Source organism: Octopus bimaculoides, chromosome 7, assembly GCF_001194135.2.
Source record: "Octopus bimaculoides isolate UCB-OBI-ISO-001 chromosome 7, ASM119413v2, whole genome shotgun sequence".
Classification (NCBI taxonomy): Eukaryota; Metazoa; Mollusca; class Cephalopoda; order Octopoda; family Octopodidae; genus Octopus; species Octopus bimaculoides.
Genome location: NC_068987.1, coordinates 15,893,298 through 15,907,094, shown reverse-complemented (window position 1 = coordinate 15,907,094; position 13,797 = coordinate 15,893,298). Strand labels below are relative to the sequence as shown.

At 35.1% G+C, this 13,797-nt stretch overlaps 1 protein-coding gene across 5 annotated transcripts in view; it reads right to left on the bottom strand.

Annotated features, from left to right (window-relative positions):
* Positions 1–4,619: 4,619 nt before the first annotated feature.
* The window catches only part of LOC106873383 (mucolipin-3), an 84,361-nt gene continuing 75,183 nt past the window's right edge, over positions 4,620–13,797 (bottom strand). For all 5 annotated transcript variants that reach the window (XM_014920725.2, XM_052969287.1, XM_052969286.1 and 2 more), the window contains 5 exons: positions 13,564–13,677; positions 12,113–12,235; positions 11,087–11,293; positions 10,002–10,141; positions 4,620–7,747 (listed from right to left, as the gene is read on the bottom strand). In XM_014920725.2, the coding sequence (XP_014776211.1) occupies positions 7,702–7,747; positions 10,002–10,141; positions 11,087–11,293; positions 12,113–12,235; positions 13,564–13,677 (630 nt within the window). In that variant the 3' untranslated portion in view covers positions 4,620–7,701. The remainder of the gene's footprint in view (positions 7,748–10,001; positions 10,142–11,086; positions 11,294–12,112; positions 12,236–13,563; positions 13,678–13,797) is intronic.

Here is a 13,797-nt window from a genome sequence, read left to right as displayed (position 1 = left end):
TGTGAGAAGTGGGAAAATTTACAATTTAATGGAATTAGAGAAGTGACCATGAACTTCCCCAACAAAAATAAATAAATGTTTCTAAACGCATCCAGCTTAAAAGATACCTTCGATAGCTCGCTCCTCTTTCACTTCATTTTTCGTACAACTATGTTTATACAGAACTTCCAAGAAAAAAAAAAAAGAAAGAAAATGATTTTTATTTAAATTTACTTATTCCTCGTGAGGTGTACCAATAACGGAACTCCAGCAGAACTACAACCGCTATAGAACAGAAGCATGCGTCTACAGATGACAACGCAATGGAAGGTGACAACAATAAAGAATATTTGACTAGATTTGAAGATAACTATAAAGAATTAATATAGATAATGGGAAAGAAAAAATTCTCATTAATAATGCTTTAGGCGTTCTTACAGAATATAGTGGGACGTTTTCTAGTGCGCCAAAATCTCTAATTTCTTCGAATATGTGTTCACGTTCCGTAGATTATCAATCTGTAAAAAAAAAAAAAAAGTGGGCGGGGGAAAGAGGCAGTTCCCCCGCCCCTTACGGTAGTTTTGACTTGTTTTCAAAAAAAACTTTCTGATTTATGCTGCATGATATTTTCGAAGAATCATAATTTCAGATGTAAAAATATTTTGAAGAGAAAATCAAAACTGATAAGTTAGGAAAAGGAAGCAGGTGAGTGTTAAAATACCCCGCCGCAGAAAGTGTTTATTTATTCATTTTTTCTTTCTTTTTTGCACAATCGCAATAATATACAATCTTTTAAACATATTCATCTGAAGGAAATTATACCTATACTAGAGGAAAGCCAATAATTTATATTAAGTAATAATTATATCTACCCTGAAAAGAAAAATTATCCTACGCAACGAAAATGATTTTAAATTTTGGCACAAGGCTAGCAATTTCGAGGGAGTAGGTTAGTCGAGTAAATCGACCCCAGTACTCCACTTGAACTTATTTTATCGACTCCGACAGGTTGAGAGGTAGAATTTGAACTCAGAATGTAAGATAGCAAAAAGAGCGTCGCGGGTCGTTGCCATCCAAATGATAACATAAGTACTGCAATAATTTTATCTTAAACACATCAACTAATATCTCGTATAAATAATCTATATGAAGATTTTGAGTGGTACAGCAATGCACTATAATACAAAAAAAATGGACTATATACTTGTTGTAATTTAGTTATCCATAGTCCGATGATATTTCGGAATACAATTCCTTCTTCAGATATTCTTAGAATATAAGAATATTTCGGAATACAATTCCTTCTTCAGATATTCTTAGATGTTACAACAGGTATATAGTCCATTTTTTGTATTATAGTGCATTGTTGTACCATTCAAAACTTTCTATTCTTCACAAACAATACACAGTGCTTCAAGCGAACTACAAAACTCTCCTATATGAAGATTATTTTGATTTTTAAAAATTTTATTCCGTATCCTTACAAATTTTTTTTGGTGGTGGTGGGGGGGTTCTGTCTTTTTTCTAGCTTCTGAAGTTATACATAGCCTCTTCGAAATGTCCCTGTGATATTGGATGACAATTCCCTAATCGTAAATTATTTCGGTAACGCTTCATAGTATCGAAAGGATCACCAAACAACCAACCAAAGAATTCACAGTATACCTATACAGCCGTGCCCTCCTATGGCTTTCTTTTCTCATAACTTTCAGAAAAATGGATATTTTCTCGTGAAATTCTTCACAAATACGTTTCGAATGTTGTAGATCAACGATTATAAAGGAATTCGTTGTGAATTTTTTTTTTTTTTTTTCGGAGGTGGGGAAAGGAGCTTCGGATAATTCACACGAGCCGACTTTGATGCTGCATAACTTTCTGACAAATGAATATTACTAATGAAATATTTCACTAATATCTTTCAGATGGTGTAGATTTACGGTTATATCGTAACTTAATGTGTGAAAAAAAACAAAAAAAACAAATGCCAGCGCGCACACATAGATACTTACACACATCACGTGCATATTTACAAAATGAAACTTGAAATTTTCATAAAAAAATACACATTTTTCTGAAAGTTATGAGGAAACAAAATCGAGAGTGGGGGCACGCACATGTATGTCGAAATCAACAGCGGTCCATCGGCCGAGACCGTCTAAATCTAAGTAGGTACAAGTATTAACACTAATTCGTTAGCTTGAAGAAAACTACATACGATAATCTATTTTATTTAGGGAAAAATTTGTTTCTATTTCACTTTAATGCTACATAAAACTACACCAAAGTATTTTTTTTAGTAACGTAAAATCTTCAGCGTAACTTTTCAGGTTTTTGTCTTACATCTGTCACAGCCAGAACCTCGTTATATTTTCATATAGGAAGAAGGCTATGTTAAAAGGAATGTATATACTGTGATATTTGGAGAAATGGTAAAAAGAAAAAAGTAAAACCTGTCGAGGTTCATATAAGACAGACAGTCCTTGCATTTCTTTTATAATATATACCATTTTTTTTTTTTTCAAATATGAAAATATACCGAAATTCTGGTTATTGAATGATACATATCATACGGAATAGGTACTAGATCATCTGGAAAATTTAACTGCGATAGACTGACACGCTATTCAGATGAAGATTTGATTCATCTGCTGAACGCTACACGTTTTAATCACTACTATCTCTGCAAATCAGAGGATTGAATTGTGTATTTGTGAGTTATCTCCCTTGGTAAACGAGTGCTGCTATAACTAATTGAGAATGATTTGATATTCGCTCTTCTGCATATACCGCTAGCCCTTCTGAAGTCCAATGCTAGCTGAATAGAACATCGTGGATAGAGCTACAAGCTCACAGCGTCCGACTTGGGAGTACTGTACGCTACTATTCATATGCTTTACACGATCCCTTTATTGCTGTCAGAGGAAGAATCAACAGGGGAAGAAAGCATCTAACCAATGTGGACAACTTGCTTCAGGACAGTGGGATGCAAATGTTGAGAAATTAACATGCAAGGGGTGCTGTGATGGTTGGCATTCTCACACATAATCACTGAGGTGTCCAGCAGGATGGCCAAACTGAAAACTATGTTTGAATCTTCCTTTCTAGAGACTGTTCTATACTGCCTTATAATAGCCATTTTTATTAATTGACTTCTTCAAATAAGGCATAGGTCATAACTAGTAAATATATACAATATTTTCTACTCCACTGATTTCTTTGTCTTATATACCAAACCTCTGCTGCTTTTCTAGCCCGTTTTTTTTTTTTTTTTCTCTCAAGATTGACAAAAAAATTATCAAAAATAAGAAATCAGACTCATGCATCCTGTACACACCATAACAATTTTAAGGAAAGCACCAGATGCTTTGCATAATTTTGTCCATCTTTATGCTGTAAGTTCAAATACTGCCAGAGTTGACTTTGCTTTTTATCCTCTTGGTGTTGACATTGGGGGAGGATCGATGTAATCAGCTTACTCCTTCCCTTGAAGTTGTAAGCCTTATGCCAAAATTTGAAACCATTATTATCATTATTGTGTGTGTGTGTGTGTGTAAGGCGGCGAGCTAGCAGAACCGTTAGCACACTGAATGAAATACTTAGCGGTATTTTGCCTGTCGCTATGTTGTGAGTTCAAATTCCACCGAGGTCAACTATACCTTTCATCCTTTTGGGATTGATAAATCAAGTACCAGTTGAGTGCTGGGGGTCAATGTAATCGACTATCCCCCTCCCCCAAATTTCAGGCCTTGTGTCTATAATAGGATTATTACTATTATTATTGTGATACCCAAAGTACTGAAAATGGCAATTTTGTAATTCTTTTTTTTTTATGAGAAATTAATAAAAACATTACAAAACGTATAAAAATGAGGATATTTAATAAAAGAAAACAGATTAATGTTTGCAAAGAAATTTTGCAATGTACCATAGACCCTAACATGGTTTTAGTTGGTTGCTATGGGAACATATACAACTTCCATAATAGGCTGGATAGGGTGTTGAGAATAGATAAATCTGATAGGCTAAACTTACTAATTCTTTTTAACAGAGTTAAAAAGAACTGAAGTTGTTTCTAAATGGTTGGTCCCCATTTCTCTGTAAGCAACATAATACTGGTTTCTCTTGTGTATGTGATCGATGCCAGTGCCCCCTGACTGATTCCTATGCTGGTGGCATGTAAAAAGCACCCACTATACTCTGAGTGGTTGGCATTAGAAAGGGCATCCTGCTGTAGAGACTTTGAGAGATCAGTGCAGCCCACTGGCTTGCAAGACCTCAATCAAACCGTGCTCTTGAACAAAACACTCCAACTGATGTAAAGTGTGCATAAAAGATATTTAGATCCCTGTAAGAGCCTGAATGGGTTTCTGTTTCAACAATGAGGATTCAGTTGTTTAACAAACTGAATTAGTATGTGGCTGAAGATACCCCAGATAATGTGTATGGCAAGGCCATACCTTTTGCTTACCAAGTACAATCCATCCTATTGACTTCCATACAATTTTACTTTATGCTTTTGTCCAGGATACCATATAGTGAGACCAAACCTTATGATTGCAAAACAAACTTCTTAACAATATAGTTATGTTGTGGTCACAAAGACAGACAGACACTTCTAAAGAAGTAAGTCGAAAAGAAACTTTATTCAATTTGATTTTATTGTTCCAAAATGACAGTATGAGATGTGGTGGAAGTCGGAATCGCATGATATTTACATTCTCCCACCCACAAATAAAAAAAAAATTATTCATACACGATTTTTTAATGGCTTTTATTTATATTCTCATATCGAATAAATCTCATAACAATTTCAGTAAATTAATATTACATGAAAGAAATGTCTAAGTGATAATTTATATAATTGTTTTCTTTTTACATGAAAATCAACAACCACAAAGAAAAACATTTGTTAAAATAGGCTCAGTTTATTTTCTTTATGGTGAAACCGGTCTATCAATCAGCACAATTCAAAAACAAAAAGATAATAAATCCCTTAATTATGCATGAAATATGTGGACTATGGGGATGAAAAATTAATTATATTCTCCTTATGGAAAATGCAAATCTTGCCACTATAATCCAATAAACTACACAACTGTTATTTAGTTCAAAATATGACTGCTGAGCTCAAAAACTCCAGTCAAAAGCTCAGCTCACCAGGAGCTCAAGAGAAACCAAACAGTGCATACTTCAGAGTGATCAACTGAGCCACACCTTAGAACTGGTTTGAGATATATATATATATATATATATATATATTATTTAAAATTATAATACAGGGTATCTAAGAGATACCGCCACGCTGAAAAATAGCAGTCAAAACCCGACTCTAAAACCACAATAAATGCCCACATAGCACATTTATTGTGGTTTTAGAGTCAGGTTTTGACTGCTATTTTTCAGCGTGGCGGTATCTCTTAGATACCCTGTATTATAATTTTAAATAATTATTACCTTTGATGGTTTTTATTCCCATGCTGGCCACTTGATAAAATCAATATTTTAAATATCGATCTTATCCTTATTTATATAAATATATATATATATAGACAATAGCAAATAATCACAGACATAAAAATAAGTAGCAACTGGAGTTTAATCTCAGATGCTCATAGTCAAAAACAATGTAAGATCTATACCTACTTTTCCATTCTGGTATGAGCTGGACGGAGATATGAAAATATATTTAATGTAGGTGTTTTATGTACATACACAAGCAATTTACTAACAGTGGTAATACTGATTTCTCATAGGCACAAGGCCATACAATTTTAATAGCAAAGGCATAACCAACTAATTTTATCAGTCCTGAAGAGATCAAAGGTCAACCACTTCAAGATTTGGCCAGTGTAGTTTGGAAAAAAGTCAATACTATATACTGAAGCTGTGGCACTGCCAAATTATGGACAGAATCATTTAAAGAACAAATCTATTTGTAATTAAACAACTAAATTATGTCTCCAAGAGTTTATTTTTATAATTGGCGGTATCAATCAATTGGCAAGTAGCCTGACCAACATCACTGGGATATTTTTGAGGGGCAGGGAAATGAAATGAAAATATATCTTCTGTTAACACACAGATATGAATGAAATGAGACTGGGAACTGAAACCAGGTAACGAATTCCTGTCATTGAATACATGCTGTCACTATACACCTCTTGTCTGTGATAGTTATACCTGAGTACATTATTAAGGAGTAACGATAAAGAGTGAAGATTAACATTACGTATAGAATTTCATGAAGATATATAATTGCTGTTTTGGCACTAACAATGCAGTGTATCATGTGATGAGGTGGATGCATTCCATTGTTGCGATGCTATAAGCATAGCATATTACAGACGACAAGTTGGAATAGCTTAAAGAAAAAACAATGTGGCAGTGTGGAGCAGCTCAATTTGCATGCTGTAGTATGCATTTCAATGCAGTGCATATAATGATGCCGTAGTGATATGTCACTTATGAATGTATATTGCAGTACTGATAAGAGTTCTAGTAAATTTATGTACATTCTCAAGCAGTTTACAAATAAAAATGATTTCTCACTGACAACATCATGTATTTGTAATGGAAAGGACACGATCAACTGGACCATCACTAGTACATGACTGTATAAGTGTGTGTGTGTTACATGTACACAGGTTATGTATTGATGTATTGCAATGAGTAAGCTCCTGTAATTGTACTATGCACTGACTAGTAAAGTGAAATGTGGGTGTCTAGGTTTTCATAAAGGCTGTTATAGCATAGCAGTAGTAATAGTTATATAGTGCAATGCGATGTGATGTCGATGTATGCATACTATTACATGTAGTGAACAGTCTCCGACCCCGCACAGGAGTTAACAAGAGTGATAACAATTTTTAGAGCACAATATATCATTGCATATTCACAAATAAAAATATCTGAAGACTGGTGCAGTTCATTCAAATACACATGTCATTTGAATCACCTTCGATTTGCAGACAGGGGTTTTCTGTATAAACAGTTATTTGAAACAAATTTCACCAAGTATAGAATTTGCTTCCACTGAGTATATAAGAAATGTATTGAGTATTATAACAGATGGCAGTGGGGGGAAAAAAATTATAAATTAAAAATTTATACATAAATTCTAACAGTGTTCATCATACAAATAATGACTACAAAATGGCATATTTGTGTATATATATCCCCTTCATAATACTAAAGTAATGAGTGGAGAGCAAACCAACAATGTGTACATTCCTACTAAATCCCTACAAATAAGTGCACAATACTCTTTGCTAAATATGGCAAGAAGTACATAGAGGCACTCATATGATGTAGCAAATAGTGAATTCACATACCTATTTAGAATATAGGAACATTACAAATAAACATGTATGTATTTGTAATTGGATGCACAAATATGCACTCAGTTACTCTTTCTGGAGTTATTACCAAATATTTTCCAAGAGGTAGCTGTCAGCTTTTACTTTCTATTTAAATTATTTTTCACTATAAAAAAAAAAAATTCATTTTGAAAAATTAAACTCTGCAAGAAAACGAAAAAAAAAAAACTATTTTACAATAAATTAGGAAGAAAAATTTGCAATTTTCTAGTTTAAAGAAAATCTGTCAGTTTGGTTTGGTTCCTTGGAAGGAAATTACCAACAAAAAAGACAGGAAAAAAAATCTTTAACTCTACACCATATTTCTGTTATTTTCACCCAGTTATAGCTATCTTCTGGTTTTTTATCAGCCAATCAAACGTGTGGATTCCTCAAGTTCCTCTGGATTTCGACTAAAAAAAATAAAAAATAAAACAAGATTAAAAAAACTACTTTAAGTAACAATGTCTTTTTTTTTTTAATGCATAAATTAGAAGGTTCTGTCAACTGACATGGTTTTTTTTAATAAATGCTTAGAATGTGTTTCACCACAAGGTCAAGTCCTTGTTGGGGGTGGGGACGGGGTCTCATGTGCCTCAATGACTCGAGCTGTGCTACCTGAATACAAGCTCCAAGTGGGTAGCCGAATAGGTCAAAGGATAAAGACCAGACAAATAAGGATCACCTCTTCCCAGAGAGGAAAATGGACTTGTATCAGGCGAAAACCCCCATCTAGTAAAAAAAAAAAAAAAAAAAGGTTACAGATGCTTCGATGACAATTCAAAACTAACAAGCCATGGGAGAGAAAGGCCTTTTCTAAGAGAGACCTGATGCGGTGCAGCAAAATTTGAATGGAAGCTGCCAGAAGCAAGGATACAACTTGAGAGAAGCAGAGGAAAAAAATCATAGATAACCTATGTTCCACAGGGAGTGGAAAGCTTAAGCAAGTAAGTGTTGTTACTTTTAAATGGTTAATGAAGTAAATGGTTCTTTAATGTTAACAGAGTCACTTGTTCATTGAATTAGCAGCTAAGTGGCCTAAACATTCTCCCCACACAAAGTAATCCTCAATTAGAATCAGCATGACACTGTGTGTGACAAGGCTGTACCTTTTCAATTACAAGTTACAATCCATCTAAAAGGCTTCTTTACAGTTTCTATCTAACCTATACCACTAGGCTAGGGTTGATCTGAAGTCATGGTAAAATAAACATGTGCTCAAAATACCACACAGTGGGCTCGAACCCAACATCTCATGACTGAAAAGTTTTATTAACCCATAAAGCACTGGGATTTTCACTTACATAGCAGGAACTGCTGAGCACATTTTATGAAAATGAGATTACCATGCACACATAAAAAGCAAAAAATAGTTAAAATATCTTCTTAGAATATAATGGTGGCAAGTTTTACATCATCCGAAAAATCATTAGTTGAACTAACAAACACCCATAAATTAAATGCATCTATCTGCGCCACGATCGTGTCCTGTGCCTGACGGCCACCATCGTGACCTGTCGCGCTTTATGTGTTAATATAAAGTAACATCAAAAGTTTACAGTAGACATAGAATCCTCACATGTTCTGTCTAGTTTAACTACCCTATAACTTACTATAGTTAGGGATAAACGTAGATTAGGCTAAAACAATGTTTTATGACATCTCGAGAGATTCGTCATGTCTCCAACACATATCCATACCCTGTTATACCCATGTTATATGGTTATGCATTCATTCTAAGACCAAATATTCAGGAATGAGGTAAAACATTTTATTAGAGTGAATATCTGACAAAGTTATGTCCCTTGTTTAATAGCGACCTCACACAGCTAGCGAGATGGACGAGTTCACTCAGTGATTGTTGTTTGATCTAAGTCACACCTGATCGAGCAAACGTAGCGTAACAAGCATTCAAGCCATTATACTCTTGTTTATTTTCTAAGGCTTAATTTAACGAGGGCAGCATTAGATAAACGTTGCCCTTCAATATAGCATGATTTGAGGAAGATTTGGCTGTTATTGCTAGTGGATTGAGCCAACACGTAAAGGCTCCCTTTCTTGGTTTGCAATCTAGTCAGTTGTTAAACTAATCAAGCAATCATTGCAGATTTTAAACTCAACTGGCGTGTAGAGGAATGATAAAAAGATTAAGAATGTTGGGCCTCATGGATGCAATGACAAGTGACAGAGATCTTTGGCAATATGTTGTGCTTGAGAAGACCTGTCAAGCCAAGTGAGATCATAGTCATGGCCGATGCCAGTGTCACATAACTGGCACATAAAAAGCACCCTTCAAACGTTGGGCAATATGCTGTGCTTGTGAAGACCTGTCGAGCCAAGTGCAATCGTAGTTGTGGCCAATGCCAGTGCCGTCTGACTGGCACCCATGCCGGTGACATGTAAAAGGTACCATTTGAATATCAGGCCTCATAGAGACAGTGACAGGTGACCGAGACCTTTGGTGATATACCATGCTTGTGTAGACCTGTCAAACCAAGTGAGACCATAGTAAAAAAAACACCCACTACACACTCGGAGTGGTTGGCATTAGGAAAGGCATCCAGCTATAGAAACCTTGCCAAATCAGATTTTCAGTTAAACCATCTAACCTATGCCAGCAAGGAAAACAGACTTTAAATGAAGATGTTCAATGCAATAAATACTTACTTTTTACAACAGAAACAAAACACAGTGCTGCAGTCCCAACCCCGTAGTTCTTGGCGATAAATTTCTGAGTGAGGAGGATCAGTACATTCATCTATGAACTCAAATAATTCACTGCGTGGGAAACCATTTTCATAATAATGCTAAAAAAAAAAAAATTCAAAAGAAAAAAAAAAAATCATGAAAAAATTTGAGAACTTTTTTTCTTTCTTCAGTTTTATAAACATTTTCTCTGTTAGCAAGCATTGGATGGGTTTCAGAATTCATGATGACAATAAAATGTAAGGGTGATTGGATTAACATCAAGTGAACTTCAATGAAGCCAGCCTATGGTCAAAAGTATTATGCATTATTAAACCATCTTGTTTTTCAAGATGGTAAGGTATTATTTTAGATGATTTGGCTGCCATTTCTAGCAGAATGAAGCTCTCATTGGATGGTATTCACATAATTTGCTTTTTTCTTCACAAGGTTTTCTATCAATATTCTTTTACATGTTTCAGTCACTTGACCGTAGCCATGCTGGAGCACCACCTTTAGTCAAACAAATCAACTCAAGGAATTATTCTTTGTAAGCCTAGTACTCATTCCATCAGTCTCTTTTGCCAAACCACTAAGTTTCAAGGACGTAAACACACCAACATCGGTTGTCAAGCGACGGTGGGAGAACAGACAGACATATATAACTGTATGGCGGGCTTCTTTCAGTTTCCATCTACCAAATCCACTCACAAGGCTTTGGTAGTATTGGGAGAGAGTGAAGTGCTGCCTTTCAGACCGGAGTAAATTAACATCCCAGTGCAGTAGCATGTATTGTATTGTTACTATATATTTTACATTTAATACAATCCAATGCATAGAGGTGAATAAAATAAATGTGATGGATGATGTAATAGAAATAATGTAAGCTAGAACAGGCAATAAAAGAAATAATACATTATATATTTGTTAAACCACAGTGGTTTGTAGATAAAAATTATGCTCTGTGAAAAAATAGACATTGTTTTTTATATGTAAATGTACAAAAGCTGCAGCTCAATTAAAATATAAAAAAAGAAAGGTAAAAATCTACAAATAGCATTTCTTACCTTAATTGTTTCATAAGAATCCATGATGACAGCAATAAATAAACTTAGCACAACATAGATGAAAATGCCAATAAAGCAGTAAAGATAGACACGGGAGTAAAACCAAATGAAACTATTGCTGGTTTGCAATGCAGAGAAAGTCACAAACATATCATCACCATTGACTAAAGAAAACAAACATTCTGATGTGGTGCTCAAATGACGGAACTGGTAGAAAAGAAAAAAAGTGTTCAGATTAATAACAAGAAAGAAATGGTACAATTGTATATATGTGTGCATGGTAAATTTACTGAATATTCCAGAATAAATAAAATCAACTTTTGTTATACTTAACATTTAATGGTTTCAAATTTTTAGCACAAGGACAAAAATTTTTGGAGTAGGGGTAAGTCAATTATATTGACCCCAGTGCTCAGCTGGTACTTATTTTAATCAAGACAGATGAAATGCTACTAAGCATTTTGTCTAGCATGCTAACGATTCTGCCAGCTTGCTACCTTTTTTAATAATTATAATCCAGAAAAGAAGATGCTAATTAATTCGCTTGCAGATTGAGAAAGACAGAGAAAAAGAATTCAGAGTTCTTATTTGTAGACACTGCCCTCATAGAAAAGTTGCTGACAACATATTATTCATACAATCCATTGTTGGCAGGTTTCTCTGGCAAGATGTCCTTTATAGCGCCAACCAAATTACAGAGTGAACCGTGTGCAACTATCATGGCATCAGCATCAGAGAGATCACTTTGTTGTGTGTGTGTGCATGCATATGCTTGTGTGTGTTGTGCATGCATGTACTTCGTGTGTGTGTGTGTGTGTGTGTGTGTGAGTGAGTGCATGTGCTTGTGTGTGTGTGTGTGTGTGTCGTGCGTGCGCATGCTTGTGTCATGCATGCGTATATTTGTGTGTAGTGCGTGTGTGCGCGCTTGTGCCATGTGTGTGCGCGCATGCACATTGTGTGTGCACGTCGTGTGTGTGTGTGTGTGTGCATGCGTGCATGGTGTGTTCACCAATAAAGTCTACTTACCTTTATATGATAAGGACCTAATATAACCCAACCACAAAACACAAATCCAAAGTACATAAGTAGAGCACAAGTAAGAAAACGTAACACATTTGGTGCAGCTCTCTTGAGGGTCAATATCAAAATCTGAAAAAAGAAGAAAAAATTATGCAACATTGTGTAACAAATTCCACTTCAAAACTTGATCTCATCCTTACCACTGTAAAATACTAAGTCAACAAGGGAGCAGCTATGTAGTCACTACCTGCTAAAAAAGCAACCAGTTTCACTTACAAAACACTATCATACTCTACTATCTTATATCAGGTAAGGACACATGAAGTAAAATAATGTACCCTTACATATCCTTAAAAAGGTGGGATGATCATAATTGGAATGTTTTTGGTCAAATATCTGCTAGAGTTGGCATAGATTTAAACAACAAGACTATTTGTGAATTTCATCAGGTTTTCCTTGCTCTTACCTGTTTGGTAAGCCCAGCACATCTAAATTATAATTTATGCACTAAGGAAAACATTCTGGGTAAGGGAAATGAATAATAGGATATTCCTTATGCAAGAAGCACTAGATTTTAGCAATTGCTGTGATATGTAATCAAATACCGTGGAAAAAATGTAAGCAAACGTTGTCTTAAATTCTCTCTAGACAAAGTTTTGGCCAAACTGGTTTCAGTTCTTATTGGGAATTCTCTTCAGAGCTTACATACCCACCATCATCTGTGCAGAGATTAAGACAGTCATTTCAATTTCTCAGTGCACACAATGACACAATCACTGTATGTATGATTGCGTCAATGTGCATGCGTATGATTGTGTCAGTGTCCGTGTGCATGATATCATCATTGTGTGCGATCGTGTTAGAGCACGTGCGAGTGTGTTTGCGTTAGTGTGTGTGTATGATTGCGTTAGAGTGTGTGTGTGTGTGTTAGTGTATGTGTGTGTGATTGTGTTAGTGTATGTGTGTTTATAGAGTACACAGTACTCAGGTGCACTGTGTACAATAAGTTCATTATCTTGCTCATGTCTACAAAATTCGTCGCACATAGGCAGTTCTGTTAGGTCTCTTAAATCACCCACTTGCTTCACCCCTTTAGAATCCACATGAAGAGACCTGTTACTTAACAGCAACAAGTAGGGCATCCAGTTGTAAAACAATACCTCAATGACATCTAACCCAGTGATTCCCCAACCCATTAAAAAAGTTTTCCGACAGACCCCTTTTAATATGTTTATCGTTATGAATGTGTGTATATGAAATTTTGAAATTAGTTCACGGACCACCAGGGGTCCACAGACGCCAGTTTGGGAACCACTGATTTAAACCATGCAAGCATGGAAAAGGAGTCATAACAATGAGTGACGTATCTGCTTCTCCTCTTGATTGGGAAAAAAAATAAATTGATAACAAGTACAATGATAAGTGCATGAAAATAAAATGAAAATCTTTTAACTTACATTATATTTTTTGAAGAATCCAAGATAGCGGAGAACACCAATCCAACTTAGGAGATTTCCTGTGCCAAGCATAATGGCACAGAGATCATAGTTTTGGGATGTATTGGGTACATTCTAAAATGAAGCAAACATTTGAAAATTTCATGAATAAATACTTTACACATATTCTGTTGCAATAAACTCCAGGACATCTACAAATATGTTGTATGTATGTATGTATATATATATATATAT